At 38.5% G+C, this 23,379-nt stretch overlaps 1 protein-coding gene across 1 annotated transcript in view; it reads right to left on the bottom strand.

Annotated features, from left to right (window-relative positions):
• The window catches only part of GRIP1 (glutamate receptor interacting protein 1), a 209,007-nt gene extending 202,328 nt beyond the window's left edge, over positions 1-6,679 (bottom strand). Inside the window, exon 1 of the mRNA XM_041411206.1 lies at positions 6,547-6,679. Coding sequence (XP_041267140.1) covers positions 6,547-6,679 — 133 coding nt within the window. The remainder of the gene's footprint in view (positions 1-6,546) is intronic.
• Between the last annotated feature and the right edge of the window lie 16,700 nt (positions 6,680-23,379).

The raw sequence follows: 23,379 nt of genomic DNA, 5'->3' as shown, positions 1-23,379 counted from the left end.
ATGATGTAAACTGACAAAGCCATGATTAAAACCAAGGACTCGCACATCATTTCAGGAAGCAGGAAGCCCAGATCTCTCTGAATCTCTTTGTCTGAATGTGAACATCCTATATTCTAGACACACTAAAACACAAAGGATGCCAAATTCTCTAAAACACTGAAGTACAACCTTATACCAGCAGCCACTGTAAGAAGAGGAAGACCTAGAAGGAGTACATTCCTTGAGCAGGGAAAATCAGAATCTTTAGTTATTCAGTAAAGAATAGGACTAGAAAGTAAATGAAAGAAAAGTGGCACAGAAATTGCATGCTTGTAATTGCTAGCAAGGAGAAGTGTTTCCACTTCATGCAAAGAATTATATAACTCAGGTCTCATTATTTCAGTGCCTTCAAATAAATAAGCTGTTTTCCCTGAAGTAACTCCAAAGCAGTGTTTTACTATCCATGCTCTGTGCTGCCCCAGGAGCCTAATGGTCACTTGTAGAAGAGCAAAAGGGTCATTTTAAAAAGCAATCCTATTACTAACAAACTTAAGACTTGCTGTTGCACGACAGCCAGTTTTAAGGAAAAAACAAAATTAGGTTTTTGTGACCTGTTTCACAAATACTGAAAATGTTTCACCAAAACCAGCACACACTCGCTCAGCAAGAAGAGATGCATTGCTCCAGTCCTGCAGGGAACCCCACAGCCTCGGTTTAGGTGCCACACCAACAGACTGTGTAGCTACTGCAGCACAAGGAACAACACCAATTTATTATATTTTAATTATATAAACAACATAATGCAGCTAAAGCTACTATTCAATAGACTAAACATCTACAAACACAAGCCTCATCCCAAGACTTACATGTTTTAACTAATATAAACCATAAAAGGGGTAAAATAAGATTTTAATATATGCATATTTCTTATGTGCTTAGAAAACATAAATAATTTCACGGGAGGCTGAAGAGCTGCTAACAGTCTTCTTTTTTTACCTACTCCTACTAGTCTGCTTGTCTGCAAAATGAGCATAGTATGTAATTCTTCTCCTCCACTTAGGCTCCACTGGAAAGAACATTTTCACTAGCAACCACAATGAACAGGATGGTAGATAAATGGGATCATCTCCAAAACACACACATACCTCATCAGAAGTCAAGCGATTCTCTGCAAGAGGATGGATGTCATGAAATAAAAAACTGCACTAGATGCAATGACCAATTGCTTAAAAAAAACCCAACAGTTTTTTAACAATTTTAACACCTATGTGTGCTGATGAAAAAGCAAGAGAAATAGCATGTGGGTAGACCCTTATCTAACGACTGTGTGAATTTCATCCAAAATGGAAAATATTGCTATTGTCACATGGGAAGTCTTAGCAGTGGAAGCAGAGCCAACATCACTTGCTACCACTTTTGTTTCATTCAGAAAACCCTGAATGGGGAAGTTGACACCGCCTGCCTCAGCAATAAAGCTCAAACACAGCAGCTTCCTTTATCACCGTGGCTGGCTTGCAAACTGACACGGGGTGGTAGCCCTGTGATGACAGAGTCTGTCTGGACATGGGCATCACACCCATGATGAAAAGGAGGCATTGGGGCTATCCATATATCAGGAAAAGAGTGGAAAACAGAAATACATGTGTAAAATAGAAATACTCAAGACCTGTGGTCCATTAATGAAAATCTCCAGATTGCAACAACCATAAAACAGTTATTAAGATGAAGGAAATAAGAAGTTTAAATAAATTTTAGTTATTTCTTTTAAATATTATTTTCATAGTGTTTTCAAAGCCTGCAATATCCTCTACTCAGGTTACCAAGCCTCCTTTTCTTGTAGGCTTCAACAAATACTTTAGTTTCTAGGAAAGCTGAGATTTTACTGTACTGACATGACAAGATCTGTGACAGGTGAAGAACAACTCCCCACACATGCACATCCAGTTAACTGCAAACTAGCAACGCACAAAAATTGTAAAATAAAAAGCAGTTGTCCTGCATTCCTCCTCCTCAGGATCAATTAACATCTCTACAGCTTGAGCAAGAGATACTTAATTACCTTGTCACCACATGACTCATAAAATCATTAACTCTTCTACAACCCAAATCAAATCCATGAGATTGCTACAAACAAGAACTATTTTTACCAATTTACAAAATGGAGAAAATCTTGACAAGAGTGATGTTGCTACTGACCACATCATTAAGAAACCATTGGCATGTCACTCCCTTTGGTGTTTTGTCTTATGTATTTAATACAGCTTCAAAACTACCCTGGGTATGAAATGCAAAGACAGTTATTCCTAACATTTTGCAGCTATGGTGCGGGAGTTTCTAAACCATAACAGTGAGCTGTTGTTGTGCATAATGCCCAAGTGCAGTTTTTCTGCTGACACCATCCTGAGAAGTGTATCATACCTACAATTTTAATTTTAATAATTCCCAGATTTCAATCAACAAAGAGACATTTTCAATTCTGAGTCATATAAAACCTTCAGTTTTTCCTTTTTTAACCTTATTTGCTAGGCTAGGAATCAAATACCTTCCCTTCACTTTCCAGTGTTGACACAGGGAGCCAGAAGGGCAAATCACTGGGGAGACCACCATATGTATTCAGAGAACCAATTTGAAGAGGTTGATGGTCCTAAACTGAGGAACCAGACGATTCTAAACCAGAATTGTGAAATAATTAATAAAGGGCATCAGAGAGGGAAATGATACATGACTTCACTGCAGATGTAGACTACGGCAGATTACTTTGTCTAACATATCAACGCTCTTGTTACACAACATATACTAGGCCTTGACAAAGGATAGAAGAAAGTTATTTATTGGACCCTGGTGACTAAATGGAACATTTTAAGGTCAAGGCTAAAATCATGGGAGCTTTCAGGTTACTAGCAGAATTCTTCAGACATTGCTTTTTGAGATCATTACTGTAGCTACACAGAAAGTAAAATCTTTATGCCAACAGACTATGCTGTGAACCATGTTGAGGAGAACATCATAAGAAGAACCACCAATGAGAAAAAAAAGATCTTTGAGGAGATGGATGACAGACACCAGAAGTACCATAAATAAGGCAAAATTTAAAAAGATGCATTCACGCTCTAGACCTGCATGTTTCATGAAACCTGTGAAGTTCCAAAAAGATACCCAAATCCTTCCAAGTATTTTGAAAAATAAAGACTTAGTGCTGAAATTATTTTAGGGTGTGGGAAAAAGTGTTTGTTTTGGTCAGAGGTGACCAAGTTGGGCTGGGTCCCAAAACCACACTCCCACTCAAGACTAGGCAGAAACTCAAAGGTCTTGGCACAACACCCTAACTTCAGCAATTGGATTTATGTAATTTCTGGGAGCATTCCAGCAAGTTCTGCTACGCAGTGTTCCTGATGGTTTGCAAACAGACTTTGCAATAATATAACAAGGGCCTTTTTCACACAAAGCCTTGTTATAAGGAACAGGTTGAATGGCAGTGCTGTAATGCTGCTCAAGATAAGTATGATGCTTTTTAAAGTGTTTTATAAAATAAGCACCAACTTGTCTGAGTAGGCTGGGTAGCAATTTCATCATCCATTATGTTCTCACTGCAAAGTCTCACTGAAGTGAGTATGATGCTTGCACTACTGATGTCGATATGTGCTTGTGTACCAAAATTATTACTTTGGTTTTTCTAGCATTACATAGCACAGAAAGTTCAGAAATATAGGAGAGCTGGTGCTGCATGTCAAATTAAGGTTATCCATTAACTGAACACAAGTGGATGAAACATCCAAGAAAAAACACATCTGCTTCAGGAGCTGGGGTGTCTTTTTTTACTCAGGGAGCTTTAGGCAGCATTGCATGTTCTCGTCATCCAGCTGACAGCTAATATGGTGTTCCATGGCACAGCTTTGGAGGAGTAAAGACAGCATACCAAACAGTGGGAGCCACAATATCCCAGTATCCAGGCACAGCTGGGCTGAGGACAAACTAAAGTCACCTTTTTCCTGTGATTCCCGGAGGCCTATTCTGTTTTTAACTTTGTTGTCTTTGTTTGATCCTGCGGTAATTCTAATGCAGTTTCTGCATGTTTCCATTAATTCTGCCTTCCTGTACAACACTCTAAGCCATATTACAAATGGGGGAAGAAGAGAGAGAGTAACAAGCTCATAAAGTGATCGTCTCAGACAATCTTCAAATGTACTGGCTAATTGGATATATAACTCATAAATGATGATGGAGAAGGGATGCCTAACAACATAGAGAAAGGAAACTAAATCTAAAAAAGCTTCATCTCCGTTCAGTTGAGTGAACAATAGGCATTTGAGTTCATTAGCTCTGATATTCTAAAAATCGTAACAATAAATACAATCCTTCCTGCAAGCACACACATTTCTTCTAAGTAAATGACTGCAGAAGGAATGGCTATTAAAAGCACTGTAATTACTCTAAATTTGTACTGTAAACAGGGTAACACCAGACCATAATTAAATTAAATATGAAACATTTCATTGTCCCAAACACATGAAATTCAATTTGAAGAGTGCATTTGTAGTAGCACCAGCAGCATCTTTTCAGATTTTGCGCATTGCTTTAAGTAACTACCACACCAACCAAAACACTGACACATAAAGCACATGGAAAGACCAGACAAAAGCACTTGAAGAGGAATTGTGCTTGAGATGGCATCTCTATAAAGACTGCATGGCTCAAGTCTCCTGTGACTTTTTGGTTTAAGTAACTGTGAGAAGTAGCTAACTCCTTGTGCATCCAGCTCCATAGGGATGTGTGCTATTTTGAGTTCAATTCAATCTGAGTACTTGAACACTGTTGTAAACATCACTTCAAAATCTGACACACATTTCATCCAGTCTGAAATACTTATGACCTCCACAATCTAAAGTATATACTATTCTTCTATTTTCTAAGTAGAGTAAAAGGAAAAACCTATTAGATATTTAGCTCAATCTTAGCGCCATACATTAAGAGCTAATAATTTATTAATCATCAGTCAAGAAATCCTTATTACATTTGACAGTTTTTGGAGGGGCTTTGCTTTCTTCTTTAAAGGACCTTCAACAACAAGAATCAGTTAGGGAAATATTTTGATATATTGAGGCTTTGACATGTTCTTTTGATTTACACATTAAAGCAAGGAGAAGTCACGTGCTTTCACTAACATATATCACTTTCAAATTCTTCAGGGCAAAACAGATTTAAAATTTTTAGTTCTTGTGTAGTAGATTTTGTGTAGCAGAGTTCATGTCACTATGTTACCCATTATAACTGCACTGCCTCCCAAATAGGTCTTTTTCTTGCAAGAACTCCCTCTTAACAACATAGATAAGTCATATAGTTTAGAATTATCAGCACGATAAGTTTTCTTAAAAATGGAAAAAAAACAAAATTGTATCAGGAAGAAGCCCCATAAACAACCAAGCATGCTACACTTTAGGAAGATAGGCAAGCATGGTGCACTGGGAGAAAGCCAATAAGAATAACTCTTGCTCCCCAATTTTCCACAAGATAACAGTTCTCTGGTGCGGTAAGGTACAATCACATTTATCATGCTATCTTAAAACAAATATAAGGTTCTTATGATTTATTTCAGCAAAGTGGAAATGAAGAAAAAAGATACTGACAGTCACTCACAAGAACAACAAAAAAAAGTGCATCAAACTTCAGCAACTGAACAAGGCACAGCTTCACTGCAAAGGTCCCAAACCAGTGGCCAAAAGCAGAAACAGCCAATTTCTGCTCATGGCTGAATTATTTTCACACTGCCAACACCTTGTCCTGACAGTGCCACACATGACCCAAGGAAGGGGCTGCATGTGGCTTCCCTCCTTCCCACCCTCCCTGTGGGCACCTCTGGGCACATTCTCTTCTCCAGAATACCACGGCAGACCAGCAGCTCTGAAACCTGACAGGCACAGTGGACAAACTCTAAGAAGCTGCAGGGTCCAGCATACAGTTTGCACAGGGATTTCTGAGCGGGTGGTTTATTTTGGTTTTGGCAGAGCTGCTGAGTGCCACCACGTGAGTGCCAGCACAAAAAATGCCCACTTAATTCACCAGCAGTGGTCTTGGACCTGCAGTGAGGAACCAGCCCACTCAATTTACTCACTACTGGAAAGACCAGGTCATGGCAGAGGCTTAGTAAACTGACTCTCCCTCAATAGCAAACATTATTCATCAACTTCAACTTACAAATGAGTGCTTGCTGCCTCTGTAGTGCTTTAAAAATATCCACACAGCCTTCCAAAGGCACCCTACTCGCTCCTCAACACAGTGTTTTAACAAAAGGTTTCCAGCAGTCAGACTGGATTAACTGCATCTGAAATCTCACCATGGTCTGCAAACAGACCCTCTTTACTTTGAGAGCTTCTGTGCCACTTCAGATGCTTTGTATTGTTCATCGGCAGCAGAGCCAGAAAGAGCTCTCACAGGAACGGACTTTAATACATACATGAGGCTCAGGTTCTAGCAAGGGAGGAATACTGCTTGCATTTTTGGAGTTTAAACATCTTAAGAACATAACGTTTATCACAGCCAAAGGAAAATGAGGTTATGCAAAACACTTACTTCGAAAATGTTCTGAGGCATAATAGTAGACATCCTCATAGCCCTCGTGGTAATCCTCCTCTGGCCGGTACTTTTTGCCTTTTCTTCTTCTCGATCTTCTTATCTGCTTGACAAAGCCCAAGAAGCGCTCCATGTCCTTCCTCACTCACAGCCCCAGCCGGCAGCCCCCGTCGCCCTGTGCTTCACAAAGAGCTGTCCCAGCATGAATCAACCGCAAGCGCCGGAGCAGAGCTGCAGCTCCCACCAGCCGCTCCGCTACCATTAAACAACCCCTCCCTTATCTCAGCTGTGATTAGGAAGCATATTGTTTTCCCTTTTTTTTTTTTTTTTAAAAAAAAAGGGACACACACACACAGACACACTTTATCACTGACTGGAATATTTCAACCTGAAAATAAATAAAGGAGGAAAGCATTGAAGCAAAAGGAGAATTTCAGCATTTCACACTGTTATTAAGCAGCAGAGGACAAAGTTGAAGAGATCTGCTTGTCAGCAAGGGGAAGCCCAGCACTGAGAGCTCCCTATCCTGTGTCTCCATCATTTGAAGAGGGGCTGGGAGGCGGGGATAGATGTTAGTCAATGGACTGAACCATATCTCACGGCAAAACAGGTTTCCATTCGCCAGTTAAATGCTGCCCTCATATCTACCCGGGCAAAGGCTCAGGAGCACGTTTGATTTCATTTGTTGTAAGAACAGGAAACATGCCAATCCATTTCTGGCATCTCATACACTGGATGAATAAATAGCAAAGTGGTTTAATCCATACACACAGCCCACTCACTGGCAAATGTGCACCGAATGCGTTAATTGGAGCAGCAGGGAGAAAGCTCGGCAGCTGTTAAAAGATGACACATATACCCACTGGGCATCAGTGTATTCTAATCACTGCTAGATCTAAACATTAAAAGGCACTCCAGACAGGTCTCCTACAGAGCTGGCCAGGGAATATGGCAATAGGCAAACAAAGGAAGCGACAACACAAGCACACTATGGCAATACTCATTTCAAATCCCATCAGAGTTCAAAAAACTTTAAAATTAAGACGTAGCAGAATATCCTTTGCTCAGGGTGAGAGAAGCAAAAAGCCTGAAAAGGCGCTGGCTTTCTTCTCTTGCTGCGTGCCTGAAACCCACATGCATTCCCTGAGATAAGGCTGGAATTTCATCCCTGTTTCTGATGAAGTTTCCCTCCCACACAAAAACAAAAGCAGTAACTGCTCGAATTTTATCATGCTGACATCTGTCAGGGGCTTTTTATTGTAATCACGTTCCTGCAAGACCTGGGAAGTCTCTAGTCCAGCAGGACTTCTGTCTGTTGGCACAAGTCAGGGATCAAGCAGTCACCTCAGTCAAACTATGTGCTGAACATGGTCACTTGCATCCAGGCTCCCAAGAGATATCATTTTGCACTTAAGAGCATAAGGAAGTCAGAAAGTCTTCCTGTAAAACAGATTTTACAGGTTCATCGTCTGGAAAAGGAAGAGCATGCAGAGCAGGGATTAGTTTCTGGTGATGCAGACACTTCAGTGAGTCATTCTGCAAAGAGTAAACCAGGGCAATGTTTTCAAAAGAAGAAAAGAAAAAGTAAAGCAAAAATCAGGATTGTAACTTAGCAATTCTGTTTCAAAAGAAGTATGCAGACATTAATCGGTATTAAGTTGGAATTTTCTAGTTTTGAAACATGAAAGTTATAAGTAGAGGTCACCTAGACCTGATACCTGAGGATCCTAAAACACTCACACACAGTGGAAGATGGAACTGGAATTCTTTTGGGCTTGTTCCAGCTTTCCAGGTATTTTAAAACAGTATTGTCACAAACCCACACTCATTTTATCCATAAAAGCTCAAAAATACCTGGATGCTCCTGCCAAGCTCCCCACAGGAATACATTCATCCTCCTTGACCTCACCAGCCCTGCTTGCCCGCTGTGAAAATGCAGTCGCTGTCGCTAGCTGATGAACACCCCCAGGGCACCACCAGAGCTATTTTTAGTGAGACTTCTATAAGGAAGTTGTGTTTCATTACACACAGCTGTGTTTTTATCACACAGCTTTCAACTTTCAAATGGTAAAGACCTTAGAGGAGTATTACAGGCAAATTACCAAAATTTAAAAAGCCAATAAAACTTCACCTATGGACTTTAGGTAGGGATCACTGTAAGTTTTGAAGGTTTCAACTTGCATCTCTTCTGTGCTCTGCCACTGAGCAGCAAAAACATTACTGTCACGAAACATGAAAACCAAAGATGTAGCCTACAGCAGGGGCAGGACTCTCTCTTTTCAGAGAAGGAAATGTTGGCTTGTTGCCCCTGTTGAGGACTCTCCCTGACAGACGTGAAAAAAGTATTTGTAGGTGTCAGAAACAGTCAAGACAGAAGTCTTGCAGCTATCACTGCCCCATGAAGTTAAATTATTAAGTTTAATTAAAAATTACGAAACTTTTTAAAAAGGAGAAAATGTAAAACTTTCTGGCTTTTAAACTGTCTTCTAAATGGAAGCTGAAAACTGGAATCAGCAGACACACTTGGCTTTTACTAAGTAAATACAACATTTTCCAGTGCCTCTGTTTCTCAACATGCTGCAGCAGAAGCAGTTTCCCTAGTTCTCAGCACACCCCAGGGAGACTTCAGGCCTTTCCATAACAAACAAATACAGCAAATAAGCAGATAAGGGAGCAACCAAATGATCCAAAGTAGCAGGACAAGCAGCAGGTGCAGGACATCAACTGCCTGACCACTGTCTAGAGAGAACCAGTGTAAGACTGGGCAAATTTTGAGCTTTGGAAAGCACATTATTACCTTGTGCAATGGACTTCCCCTCCTCTCTCATGCTCATGAGATGCATCACACAGCTATATGGCTGCAGCAAATAATGCACCAAATGGTACTACTGGCCAGGGCTCATGGTAATAGCTCCCTCCCATGCTGTGTGTAAAGTATGAAGGGGTTGCGGGGCAGCACAAGCTCTCCTCAGATAAGCAGAGGGGGTTCAAGCTCTGCTGCACTTCACTCTATCCCACCACCTACCACTCTCCACACAGACCAGGCTCCATCTCCTACGCTAAAGATGCAGAAGCAGGCCTGCAGTTTCTAACACAATCCTGCCAGCATAAATCATGCAGCCATTTCCTTTTAAATGAATGCAAACAACAGACACACATAATTCAGAATTTTTACATATTTTTTAAAAAGCATAGAGCAACCCAAGCTTTTGATTGGATTTTCTCTGACCTAAAATACTGTGGTATTTGGGGCAATTTAAAGAGAAGGAAATACCTTAACTGAGGACATTGTTATATATTAATACGAGGCAGAGCATTAAAAGCTTTACTATACTAGCAAGATTTCTCAACAACACTTTTGTTTCATATGCATTACATACCACTGCTACTGTTTGCTGAAAATGCTGGAGACATTCATTAGCTACTCCTCATGCCACACCTGTAAATATTTAATCACAGTCCTACTTTCAAAGGTATACACAGAGAACTCAGTTTCATAATCACAGTAGTTAGAAATAAAACCCAAATAAACAGCTTAACTACTGCTTCCCCCATTGCTCAGGATTCACCCTTCTGCAGCTTCTTGTGGAGAAGAACTCATTTCTCAGTGAACATGAACATGGTTCTTGCAACCTTCTGCTTGAAAAGAAATAAAAAAGCAGAAACTAATAGAGGCATATGGCAGTTTCAGAAAGGTATATAGATTGTACAGGACAAGCAGAGAAAGAAACAAACACTGGCTTTCAAATTTTTAAAATGCAAAACATCAGAGATGACAATGAGTTTCATCCTTAATGACAAAGAGAATAGATAATTGTGCCCAGAGGGCATAAAATTAGATGTTGGTTTATATTCTGAAGCTGTCTCTGAACTAGAATTTGGAGAATCAGTTTTCTGGTGTTTTAATGCCACAACAGAAAGTTGCAATGTAAATATGTCTGAAGCTCTTTGGCTCATCCTTTCGGCCTACTCCAATCAAAGCAAGCATTCTATTACCATTTCCAAGGGGACTTCTTAGAAGAAGCAAGGATTGTTGTGCTGTCTCCAGCATGATTGGCACAACAAAAATGTTGCCAAGTGGCACTGATTAGATAATATTTGCATACTCCATTCTGATAATTAATTTGTTTAAGTTAAGGAGAAGCTCCATCAAACTGAATCATTCTCATGTCAGTGACTTACTGGAAAAGACATCACAGCAATAATAAAACATACATAAATAAGACAGTCCTTTTTGAAAAGTTGAGCTGAAACATAAATGCTTTTGCAGCCATGGAAAATTTTCTAGAAGACAGATGTCAGCATTTAAGCTTTAACTCGTCTTTATACCCTACTCAAAGCAAAGATTAGGTTTCTCAACATGTAAAATACCTGCATTTAAGATTTTATTTGCACAAAATTAGCTATACAGTTATCAAGGTAAACTTTCACAAGTGACATACTTCCCAGTATTTGGGAAAAGCAGCAGGAAAAATGTCGTGGTATCCAAGGATAAGCCACTATGGTAGTAAATATTTAACAAGTATTTCCACTTGAGTGTACTTGCAAACATGATGCTTTGAAACTAGAGCCTGTATATGAAGCAAGACTCTCTAAATGCGTCATAAATACAGAATGGAATGGGCACCAAGTAACAGTTTGGGGCAGTATTTTGCACCCTGTTAATCAGACTGTTGCAGGGTTTAAAAGAAGAATAGTTTAGACTGATGAACCCTCCTACCCTCTTGTATCTCCCTCTGCTTCTCTGGGCAGCCCCTATAAGTCATCTGCTGGGGGAAGCAATGCTCCTCATTGGGAGGCAACTATGTAAGAGAGCACACAATGGCTTGGAGAGAGCTACCTGCTTCAGGTTACCCTTGTGGAAAAATCCCACAGAATTATACATGGACAGTACAAAAATTAAGATTAATATAAACAGCTCTTGGAGGCTGGCTGAATAGAGGAAACAGGTTTTTTCCCCACCTCCCTCGAACCCCTAAGCAGGAAGGTCCAGCAAACCTCAAAGGGAAGAAATTATCGTTTCTCCTCTGGTTCTCCTTCAATTGAGGGATGTCTTTGATAACCCGCTGTCATTGTTTTTGAAGACCAGTAATAACTAATAAAGGAACTATTCCCCTTATTTATCTTACAGTATCATCTTGTCTGACTTTCTAGTTTTTCAAGTGATGTTTGTTCACACACGACAATTGCTCATGCCAAGGCCGCAATTTTCCACTCTTTGCCCTAAATATCTTGGTGCAAAATGTGAGCTTATCAATTTGAAAATTATAAAAAGCCTGTAATCAACAATCTATTACACTCTTTCAGAACATATGACCCATATGCACAGAAGCAGCGCTGTGTTCAAAGCTAATACTGTGTGTGAGGAGCACCTACAGCAGCCCACCGCCCCCTGAGGTAGCACTGCCCCACCCAAAACCCCTCTGTCAAGCCAGATTCTGAACAAGTTTTGTTCTCTTCCTAAAGACATCTCAAAAGAGCATCCCATATGAAGGCATGGGACATACTAAATATTGCACTGCACATCTCTCCCATTTGACAGTTTATATACACGCAGGATAACCTAGTGCACTATCTCTAGATTGCTGCTGCAGGAGAACTGAATGGTGATAAAATACTGCTGATCCGTACTGCTATTTTTAAGATCTGATACTTGTTATACACTGTTAAATTATCAGTTTGCTCTGATTTTAATGCCTTACATTCAGTTTCACAAGTCATACATTCCTGTTATTAATTGCTTACACAGAATCATAGACCATTTTTGTCCTCTGCTCCTAAATTAATGCAAGACTTGAGACTTGGGAGTTCAGCTTTTGCGTCATGTAGCTGTAAATTAAATTAACTGCCAAATATTTTTTTTTCCCTCTTTTTTTCTTTTTTTTGCAAGTGAACACACACACACATTTTCAATACTTTGAAATAAATAAAATAAAGAACTTGAGTTCTTTATTGTATTTGATCATATATGTTGTTTTGTATTAACATCCCCAGTGGTTTTGCTTTTTTGCAAAATTTTCTCACATAAAAGTGTGTCCATAAATGTGAATGCCAACACGGGGATGAGGGTAAAATAGTGCACAAAGGATAGAGGAAGAGGCTACTTTCATTTAGAGGGAACTGGGGGACTGCTCGTCTGTACAATACAAGAATGCTGCCTCTCATATATAGAGAATACCGAGAAATCTTTGTGGAGCTGTTTTGAAAGGGTCACTTGTCAAGTTGAATTTCATGCAAAATGTATGCTTCAGGGGAAAAAACACTTTTTTTTCCCCCTTCAATTCAGCTAAAGCCGTTTGCATACATTCTATTTTTTTCTTGTCTTTCTAGCCTATTTGGCTTTAAGTAAGTGGCTAATTAGAATATACATATATGCATTAACAAATGCTAATTTTACCACCACCAAGGAAATACTGCTCAGGTAAAATTAAGTACAAAAAAAGTTTGAATTTCCTTAATATTTTGTGACACCAATAATCATTCTCCAAGAAAAGCTAAGCAGAGAACTATTACAACCATATGTAAAATCCCTTCAGGGTTAAAGCAGAAGACTGAAATTTTAAAATAGTAAAACTAGAACACAGTTCTTTGGAAAGTCTGAGTAAAAGGTGTTTTCATCTTTCTAAAGAAACGCAGCAAATGGCTAGAGGGAACACTACCAAGATTTTGCATCATGTGTCTGTTTTATGCACAAAGGATATCTCAAATCAACTATGAAATACATATGAAAAAGTGGTTTAGAATATAGATATGGTTTTTATCCTCCTGAGTAAAAACAACATTATATTTCCCTATTTTCGATTCTTCAACAACTGCATTTCAACTCTAACAATAATTAAAATGCACATAGAGCACTGGAAAGAATAATTAATTTATGAAATTACAGCTGGTCAGAACAAAAATACCTAGCTAATGCATTAAATGAATTCTTAAAACAAAAGCATCAAAATATTTTCTTAGGCTGCAGACCACAGGAGCTATAGCGTGCCATCGAACAAGGTTGCAGAAGGTGGGATTTCACAGTTAATTGGCAGTGGAAGACCTCTTTGAATATGTTGTGTGAGATTTAAGTTAAGTCACAAGAGAATAAACCATTCAACATCTCTTTGCACGTAAAAGTTCATGTAAGAGACTTTTTGCTGTGCTCCCCCTCTTCTATTACCAATATTTAGTTGCAAAGAGCAGTAAAAACCTTGCTATGTTTCATTACTGAAAACATCCACCAGTCATATATTTTGCATTTCTCTGATGAACCAATTATTGCAACAAAAAGCTTCTGTAATTTGTTTAATAAACTGCAATAGCAGTTAGAAGTAATAAAAGATGGGCAACAGGAAAGAAATCTGAAGGGAAAAATACAAAAAATGTGGAGGCAACTATGAAATTGAAGTAATGGAGAAGCACCTCTGGGAAAAAAAAAAACCCACAGGCATAAAGAAGCTGAGCTGTATCCTGAACTCCATGTTTTATCAGGGTCAAGATACAGTAGATAAATAGAAAGATTTTATTGCAGGTGAGCTCTGACAAGAAGAAAATTCTGCTTAACTGTCAAGAAAAGACTACTACAGAGAAATCCTCATTATGATCACATGAATTTACAATAAAAGACTATGTAAATATATATGCAAATTAAACCATCCATCTGGACTCCACTGCCCTAGAGGCACAGGACAACATGATGGCAATGAAGAATCCAGTTGCTCAGATGGATTAACCCTTCTCCTTCTCGCTCAATACCCTCCGTAACCAGTTTTAAGTAATTCCTGTTGTCTTTACACAGTCTGAAACTGCAAAGCATACAAAGCAAAAATACTTGAAAGGCAAAAAGGACAACTTCCCACGTAACCTCACAGTAATGAGGCCCAAGTACATGCCCACAGCACTGAAGGATGGAGGTTTCCATCCAGCAGCTCTCAGTAGCAAGGCCCATTGAACATTAGTGTGGTACTTCATCTCCCTCACACCAAACAGCAGTTTGGGAAATGAGAGCTGCTGACACCTCTTTATGTATGAGGTTTCACTTCCCTTCTGTCCCTATTCCAAGGGCACAGAACAGGTTCTGCTGTTCAGTTTGTAATTTCTTTCCTAGTTCAAGTCCACCTTTTCCCATCCAGGGGAACAGAAAAAGGAAAAATTAAAAGAAAACAAAAAAATAGAGAAAATCTGCTTAATGCTGCTGCCAAGATGTTAACAAAAGAAATACAGACAAAGCAAATGCACAGACTTCAAAATTGTCTGCTTTGTCCTCCATGAGAACATTCTTAACATTCAAACACATTTCTGTGTTTGAATGTTAAGAGGCAAACCAAAGGGGAAAAAAAAAAGCATCACATCCTGAGCTTCTGAATCTCATTTACTTCTGCTATACAGTTTGACATTTTCTGCTGTAAATTCACTCTTACAATAACAACTTTGCCATATAAAATTGTGAGACTAAATATAATCACTTGTTCAATGTTGCACTCTTTACAGGGTAAAATAAAAGGCTGTAACAAATAATTCTGATTTTACTTGTAAAGACTGTGAGATCCTTGACCTCAGCATACATTTCAGACACAACAGAATAGTTGAGGTTTCTTCTATTTGAAAGCTGATAGTTCCCGAATGAAAGGTTACTTGGAATTTACATTCTGTGACACTCAGAAGAAACAAAATAAGTCTGATTTTTCAAACTTCTCTTTAGAGCTACTTTATACACCAGGATTTGCTTCATTCCTCTTCTGTGGCCCTCCTCATCCATGGTAAATACAAATGCTTTTCAAGCTGTTCTCAAGAAGTCATCCCCAACACATCCACTTTACAACACTTACTAAGAATCATTTTCATCCTCACACTCGGCCCCATGCTCTTCAGTAAGATCCATACCTCCAGGCATTGCTTCTCTCTTGGTATGAAGATTTTAATGTGGGAAATCACAACTCCTGGAGATTTTGTACCGTATGATGTATTTGGTCACATGACTAAAAATGTGCATATCAATAAATATATACCATTCCTTTTTGTTAATTATTAAAGCAACAGAAAATGAATATACTGCTCAAAGAGCAAATTCCTTATTTCCTAACACATACATGAAGTGCCAGAGCATGTAGTTAATCACCTCAAGATTCAAGAGTCCAAGATACTGAGAGACCTCAGTTTTCACCCACACTAACAAAATAATAAAAGAAAATACTAAGGAAATTTTACACCAGACCAGTTAAATCATTATCAGTTAGCATGCAAAACTGACACAGCTAAAACTTCACAATCCCAAAGAATTTTGTAATTATTGCAGATATCCCAAGAAACCTTTTCACTCTTTTAGCTGCTCAGAATACATCTATAGTTATGAAAGATGCAAATTCAGACAGGATGTGTATTTTACGAACTGACTTAATAATTATTGATATTTGGATTATCCAACCATTAATATTTTGCTCAGAAGCACTAAAGCAATTCTGTAGATTGCTCATGCACTCTCCCCAGCTTTATGCAATTTTGTGTAGAGTATCTGCACAAAATATCTGCACGGGGTATTGACTGACAGTTAGGATTCCTTAATAAACTATTCTGCAATTCTTCTTCCTCCTTATAAAAATCCCCTTAGGTCTGAGTTCAATCCCTTAAAAAAAGGTGTCTCAGGTATTTACAACTGACCATCCTAATTTCTATTCTTAGAGTTGTCTTTCCTGCAAATTGCTTCATGCACTACTTATTCAGGCGTAGATGACACAATTTTTGTACTGCTATGATATAAGATGTCAATCTCAAAATCTTTTAAGAACTAACCTCACTCACTGTCCTACTGAGCTGAAAATGATACCTGGTGGTATCAAGGGCTATGATAATGAACAGCTGCTGTATTAGATGCTCCCAGCTGTGCTGGTATTGCCACATCCTAACTTCAGATGCAATCATGCCAGGAGTTTTGTTTCGCTTAAGAAATAAATTTTTAAAAATTATTGTCACACTTATTTGAAGAAGAAAAGTTTACAAAGTGAACTTTCCTGCTGGGCCTGAAGATCACTTCCTGGAAGCCAAGAGTGATAACTTGACATTTCATTTTCCAAGAAGTCTAAACAACCACAATAAATTCACAAATGTAGGCATGCTGCACTGTTAAATTTCATTTCACGCTTAGTAAGCAAACATTATCAAACCGTAAGTACTGTCATCCTCTGTCTTTTTAGTTAGAAATCTTGTAGTCAATAAAGGTGTGACCTTGAAATATTCCACAGATGGATGAAGTCACTTTGCTAGTCCCTTTGTTACACATTTTGCAGAATTGCAAAGTTAGGTCACATTTACTCTAACTTCACTTCACAATAATTTTACAAACTGCATTATCATTAAGAGTCACTAAAAGTGCATTAGTGAACCATGTGTCTGAACTGTCATGAAAAATTCAGTCTTGAAATTAAAAATGTGGAGACAATGCAGAAGCTAATTTTTTCTATATATGTAATACTCCTAGAATTATTTTTACTGACAAAACATAAAAAGTAAACCTGTATGCTATTTTTCTAATACATTGTCAAAACCAAAGCTTCCTGTTTAGGAAGCCAGTGAAAACATATGGTCTTGTGTGAGAGGATGATGAAATGTTACAGAACACAGGCGTAAATTCATCAGGGTTTTTCACATGGGCCAAATCTACTCTGATGTTTATTTTAAAGGGAAAACTAAAGGAAAAATTCCAACCCTGTTCTCTTAAGGAATAGCTATTGCTTTCTGATACTCTTACCGCATTTGATATACTACACCAGAGTCACTATACCAAACAACCAAATATATGCAATGATATACCTTTTTTAATGATTTAGTTACCTAAAAAAATCCTGTTCAGTTACAAGACATTCATTACCAATTCAAATGTTATTGAATACATCAAATCACATTTTTCAGCTTAATTACCAAATAAGAAGACTAACTGAATAAGAATTGCAAAACTCTGGAAAGGATTTAAGATCTCTAATGAGTTGTAAACTACTGTAAATAAACAAGGAAGTTGAAAAATAAGCATTTTGCATCTTGAAAGAAAAAAGAAAATAAAAAGCAAACAAAAGTTAATCTGAAGTACTGCTTGTTTGCTTCTAAGTATGTTCTTTTTTTTGGTCTCAAATGATTCCCTTCTGAAAGATCCACCATCTCCACCCCACCAACAAATATCCCAATAACTGATTCCCCACAGGGACAGATCTACTTTGAAATCAGAAAGATTCTGCAAAGAATAAAATCAAGCTCCACACCACCATGTCCGGAAACAGACATAGCTTCTATCTAAATTGTACATGGTTTGGTTTTGGATTTAAAATGCAAAATGTCTTGACCAGATTCTCTCTTGGTCATTACGTTAATTGTTTTATTTTGGTTACTCTTACTTTTAAAAACACCTTCTCTGAATACTAGCATCTACTGAGGACAGTGGGAAAAACTTCCACTGTCGGAAGTGGATGCCCTATGCAAATGTTCAAGCTTGGATGAGGCTCTGAGAAACCTTATCTAGGGGATGACATTCCTGCCCATGGTGGGGGGTTGGAACTAGATAATTGTTAAGGTCCCTTCCAGCCCAAACCATTCAACGATTTTATAACTTAGAAGCAGGGGGTTTTGTCAAATTCTGATTTCAAGCTTTAGTGGTTACTTTACGACAACCAAAAGGAAATGGTAGCATGAAAGGACAGGTGGGGAATGACCCTGTCTTTTGCAGCTCACATCCTTGATGTCATCAACTGTTACTCTTGAGTCCAAAAGCTAAGACCTGGCAGGTATCTGCAAAACCAAAGCCTGCAAGAGTTTGAGGAAAAAAATCCAACTTGCATACCTGGCTTTAAGATTTTACACAGTGTATTTGCACACAGAACTGATGCCTGCTACAGTGTCCTTTTTTTATTTTTTTGCAATATAAACATAGGAATGGAAGATTTTCTGTTGCTAATTTTGGAAAAAGTCTAATTTTGGGGTTTAGGAAGACTAGTCTATACTCCTTAATAGTGTTTAACCATTTGGGTTAAAATCAAGTACATACTAATGGGAACACATGATCGATTTATGAATATTTATGTCTTCTATTTTACCTAGTGTATTCAATAACCTCTTGAGGGAAAGATAAAAAAATTATGAATCACGATTAAGCTCATCATGCAAGGGTTTAAATTCAATTTAATGAGATGGGTTCTATCTGCCAATGCAATCTTCCCAGAATTCCCTCTGATGCCACTTGTGACTTCCAAGAGGTGAAAGAGAAAACGTGACACAATATTAAGTTGGAAGCATTGTTTCTGAAAGCTACATTGTTGAAGGTATTGTGTGCCTATTAATATATCATAAGCTGCTTTAAAACTAGCTACTGGACTAAAGTAAATGAGAATTTCAACTTGTACTTTGAAAGCAGACAAGATTTAAGAGACAATCTTGAAAATGTAATTTAAAGATACTCTTCAAGTCGAAAGACAAAACACAAATAAAATCAGATCCTTCCCTACTAACTCCTTGAATTTATCCCTCTCCTTAATTTTCCCCCTTCTATGTACAATATTTTGAAGTCCTATATTGGCAATATTGTTCAGCTGATCAAATTCAGAATCTTTCAATCTTCGTGCAATGAGAAGCTAACCCACAGAGTGGGCTAACATTCACAAAAAATCCACATTTCCAAACAGAGGGAGGAGAAAACCACAAGAAAACCAAAATACAAGCCCATTTACAAAATGCAAGGTGAAAAAACATTCCATATTTCTGTGAGACATCAGCTCATGACTGAGGTAGTAGGACTTGCCCTTTCACTCTGGATAGGGCACCGCTGACTTGGAGCCAAGCTGACTTTGAGCCAACCACCTCCAAGAAGACCTCACTGCTGCCTTTCAGGATTAAAGGGGGCCCATAAGAAAGATACAGAGGGACTTTTCAGCACAGCCTGTTGCAACAGGACAACAGGCAATGGGTTTAAACTGAAAGAGGGTCGATTTAGATTAGATATATGGAGGAAGTTTTTTACAATGCTTGTGGTGAAGCATTGGCACAGGTTGCCCAAAGAGGCGGTGGATGTCCCATCCCTGGAAACATTAAAGGTCCACCAGACAGGGCTCTGAGCAATGTTATCTAGTTGAAAATGCTCCTGCCTGTGGCAGAGATAAAGGCAGGGTGGACTAGATGTCCTTCAAGGTTTCTTTCAACTCAAATTATTCTATGATCACAGTGATTCATAGAATTGCAAAGGGTACCAGCACCTTGAAACAATGAAATCATGTATATGGGTTAATCCCTGGCTCATCCTACCAGCATCTTTCCTTTTCTCACTCATCCATACTCTTTTGCCCCTGCAATGGCAGTCTGAGCTCAAAGGGCCAAATACTACAATACCACAAACTCCAGGAGTTACACATGGACTGGCAATTATTTACCAAATGAAAACACTTTTGAGGATTTTTTTACACTCTCAGCAAGTTAGTAGATAGTGAATGTGCCAGCAGATAAAGGCAAATCACTTGAAACAGTATTAAACTGGCAGCATGGAGTTGCAGGGGATTGTTTAGAAACGGGGTTATGCTAATGTATGTGTACATTTGCTTAAAAATTTATGCCAAACAATGTTTAAATTATACAAATAGCCTGACCGCAAGTGAAGAAATGCAATATTTGAGCTATGTGAAGACCTTCCTTCAAACTCGTGTGTATTTATTTTTAACGGGCACATCAACATCCATTTAGCACAAAGAGAATTAATTTCTTCTTCCCAGTCACAATTATGGTCAATATGAATCAGACTCTTCCGGTAGTTTCAAAGTGGATCTAAAATAAAGGATCAGTCATCTGTGATTATTTAAACAGCCCATGGCACTTTGATGTAACACATGTGTCTACTGGACAAAATCTCAGCAACTGCTGGTAATTCCACTACATTTGCATGAGGTAGATTTTCCTCAGTATTGCAACTGGAGATATGGTAGCTGGGCTTGTTCTAATTCTAGAGTCTGCAAGCCACTAGTTGTTATCTTTGAGAACTCATGGAGATACAAGACTAGAAAAGGTCAACTTCAGTCTTAAAGCAGATGGAAGGTGGGAGAGGAAGATCTTTATATGATTTGTATTAAACTTCCACTCAAGAAAATACCAAGATTAAAAAATTAAACAGAACATTTAAACAATAAATCAACAAACAACGCCTGGGAAAAAACCTAACAGCCAACCTGGATCTCTCATGATTAAATAGTGTCAAATTAGCAGCAAGACAGCAAACCATGTAGACAGAGCACAACAGATGTCATATGTGCTAACTAAATATTCTCACAAGTGTGCAATATATGTCACTCTCTTAAAGAAAGTTTGCCTATGTCAGGGTGAATGCAAAACTGACTGGAAAGCTATACTGAATCCAACCAGAAAAGAAATAATTTGGAAGATGTGGATCCACTGCTACTCAATATTTTACTTTCTATACATTATGCATATGCAATCCTCAATGTGCAATTTCCATTTTTATCTATCTAGGTCACAAATAAATCCCAAGACATCATCAATCTTAGACCAAATGCAAGCACTCTTGATGAGCAGACTAGAACAGAAAATAAACAGACTGAAGTAATCATCTGAAAAAAACAAGATGTCTTTCAATAAGGAGAAATGCCAGACATCCCAATAAGCAGGAATATGCAACTATATAACCTCGGGATGAAGAACAAGTGATTAGGTAGACATTACCCTGGAAAGCATCTGGTTACCACAGTCATTCAGTAGTTAAACCCAGCTCCACAATACCCACTATGGTAAACTACTCAATCATAAAGATATATTTAGTAGCATTATAACACACACAGATATTTCTTTGCTCTCCTACAATGGTAAGGCCTGAACTAGATGCTTCTGTCCAAATTTAAGATGTCAGAGTTTTTAGAAAAAAATACGTGTGCATAGATTAAAGATCTGTAAAATTTAATCAGAATAAGAAATAAAAGAGAAGCAGAGAGGACTGAAGTGGAAACAGAATACATAGAAACATCAAAGACCATGAAAAAGAAATAAAATTTATTTTCCATTTTCTACAGAGATATCTGGAAGATTCAGGTGGAACATAAAATAAAACATTTAGCAGATAAGGGCAGTGTGATGATCTGACAGAAACCCCAAGAAAATGAACTAAAGCAAATGCCAAGACCTGCAGTACAGGCACCAGCTGGAAAGAAAAGCAGCTCCACTGAAAAGGACTGGGGGGTCCTGGCTGACAGCATATTGCACATCAGCCTGCAGTGCAGCTTTGTGGAAATGAAGACCAACTCCGTACTGGGCTGGATCAGTAACAGCACAGACAGCAGGTATAGTGGTGTGGTTCTCCAGCACAATTCAGCACTTGTGAGACAGCATGTGCAGCATTTTGTCTCATCTGGAGCAGTCCAGGACAGAGACATTCCAAAGCCAGCCCAGTGGAGGGCATGGCAGTGATGAAGGGCTGCAGCATGCAGTGTACCATAACCAGCTGAAGGGCTTGAGTCTGTTTAGTTTCTAACCTTTAGAAAAAAGATTAAGGGAAATTTGAGGGCTGTTTTCAAGACTCTGGAGAAGACTGATACAGGCTCTTCTCAGAGACTCACAGTGGAAGGACAAAAGACAACAGACTTAAGTTACAGAAAGTGAAATTCAAATTACTCTAATTAGGCAGAGGGGAGGAAAAAAATCATGGAGGCACGGTAAAACTTTAGAGCATGTTTCTCAGGGAAGACTTATCATCCTTGAAGTTATTCAAAATTCAGCTGAATAGAGGCCCTAAGCAACTTGACCCAGCTTCAAAGGTGGCTCTGCCTTGAACAGCAGGCTGGACCAGGCAACCTCCAGAAGTTCCTTCCTACCTAAATTTTATAATTCTTCTACAGCGTCTGTGAAGAATGACAAAGATAGTGCCTTGGGCTAGGAGACCAGCTATACAATCTCCAGAGGTTCATTCCAGCTATTTTTTCCTGCAGTCCTGAAGACTGAAAGGCACAAATAAATATTCAGACAGAATGTGAGTTTTCTCCCTATTGTGTGTACAGTGCTTCATTCATTTTAGCTAATGGGTTATAAATGTGAACAAATATTGCATATTGCATACTTAGAAATTTGATAGCAATGATATTCAGAAATTAATCTTAGATACCAAACTGCATGGAAAACAAGGGGAAGAATTATAGGGGAGAATGTTATAATAGGCAGCACATAAAACAATATTTTCAAATACTTCCTTATCCTATCTGCAATTCCCAGAGAGGCTCTCAGGCACTTTGCTGACAGCCAAAACTGGAACCTTCTCTGAGTGCTGGGCTGACAGTCTGTACTGAGAGAGGAATACATTGTGCACAATCTCTTTAAAAAGCCCTTTTTAACTTTCAAGGCCTTTACAGCACAAAAGACAAAGGGAGATTGGTTGTATCACATAGGGAATTTACCTGGATAACCCAAAAATACTCAAGGCAGGAACAAAGATCCTTCAGCTGATCACCCATAAGCTTTCTAAAACTAATTTTACACTGGAAGGATGATCATACAACCCTATTTTCCATATCTCACAGAGTTTAGAGAGCAGTGAGGATGTATGCAGTCCACGGAGGAGAACTAAACCTTAAGCTGATACCTTCTGACAAAAGAACTAAAGACATTATAAAATCAAAATTCTGTCATTTCCTCTCTCATGCCAGGAGATCATTTTGAATGTGCAAATGCAAAATAAAGATGCTTTATTAAAACTTTATACTAACACAAATTTCCTTTAAGGCGCAGACATTATGTTCATAATGAACATAAAAAAAGCTGTTGATAAATGAAAGAGCTTGGTTGGACCTGCTTACATTAATCCACTAATGGCAAGAGAGACTACAGTAT

The sequence above is a fragment of the Onychostruthus taczanowskii genome, unplaced genomic scaffold (genome assembly GCF_017590055.1).
Source record: "Onychostruthus taczanowskii isolate IOZ18803 unplaced genomic scaffold, ASM1759005v1 scaffold35, whole genome shotgun sequence".
Taxonomy (NCBI): Eukaryota; Metazoa; Chordata; class Aves; order Passeriformes; family Passeridae; genus Onychostruthus; species Onychostruthus taczanowskii.
The sequence above is the reverse complement of the archived record's forward strand: the minus strand, read 5'-3'. Positions and strand labels throughout refer to the sequence as shown.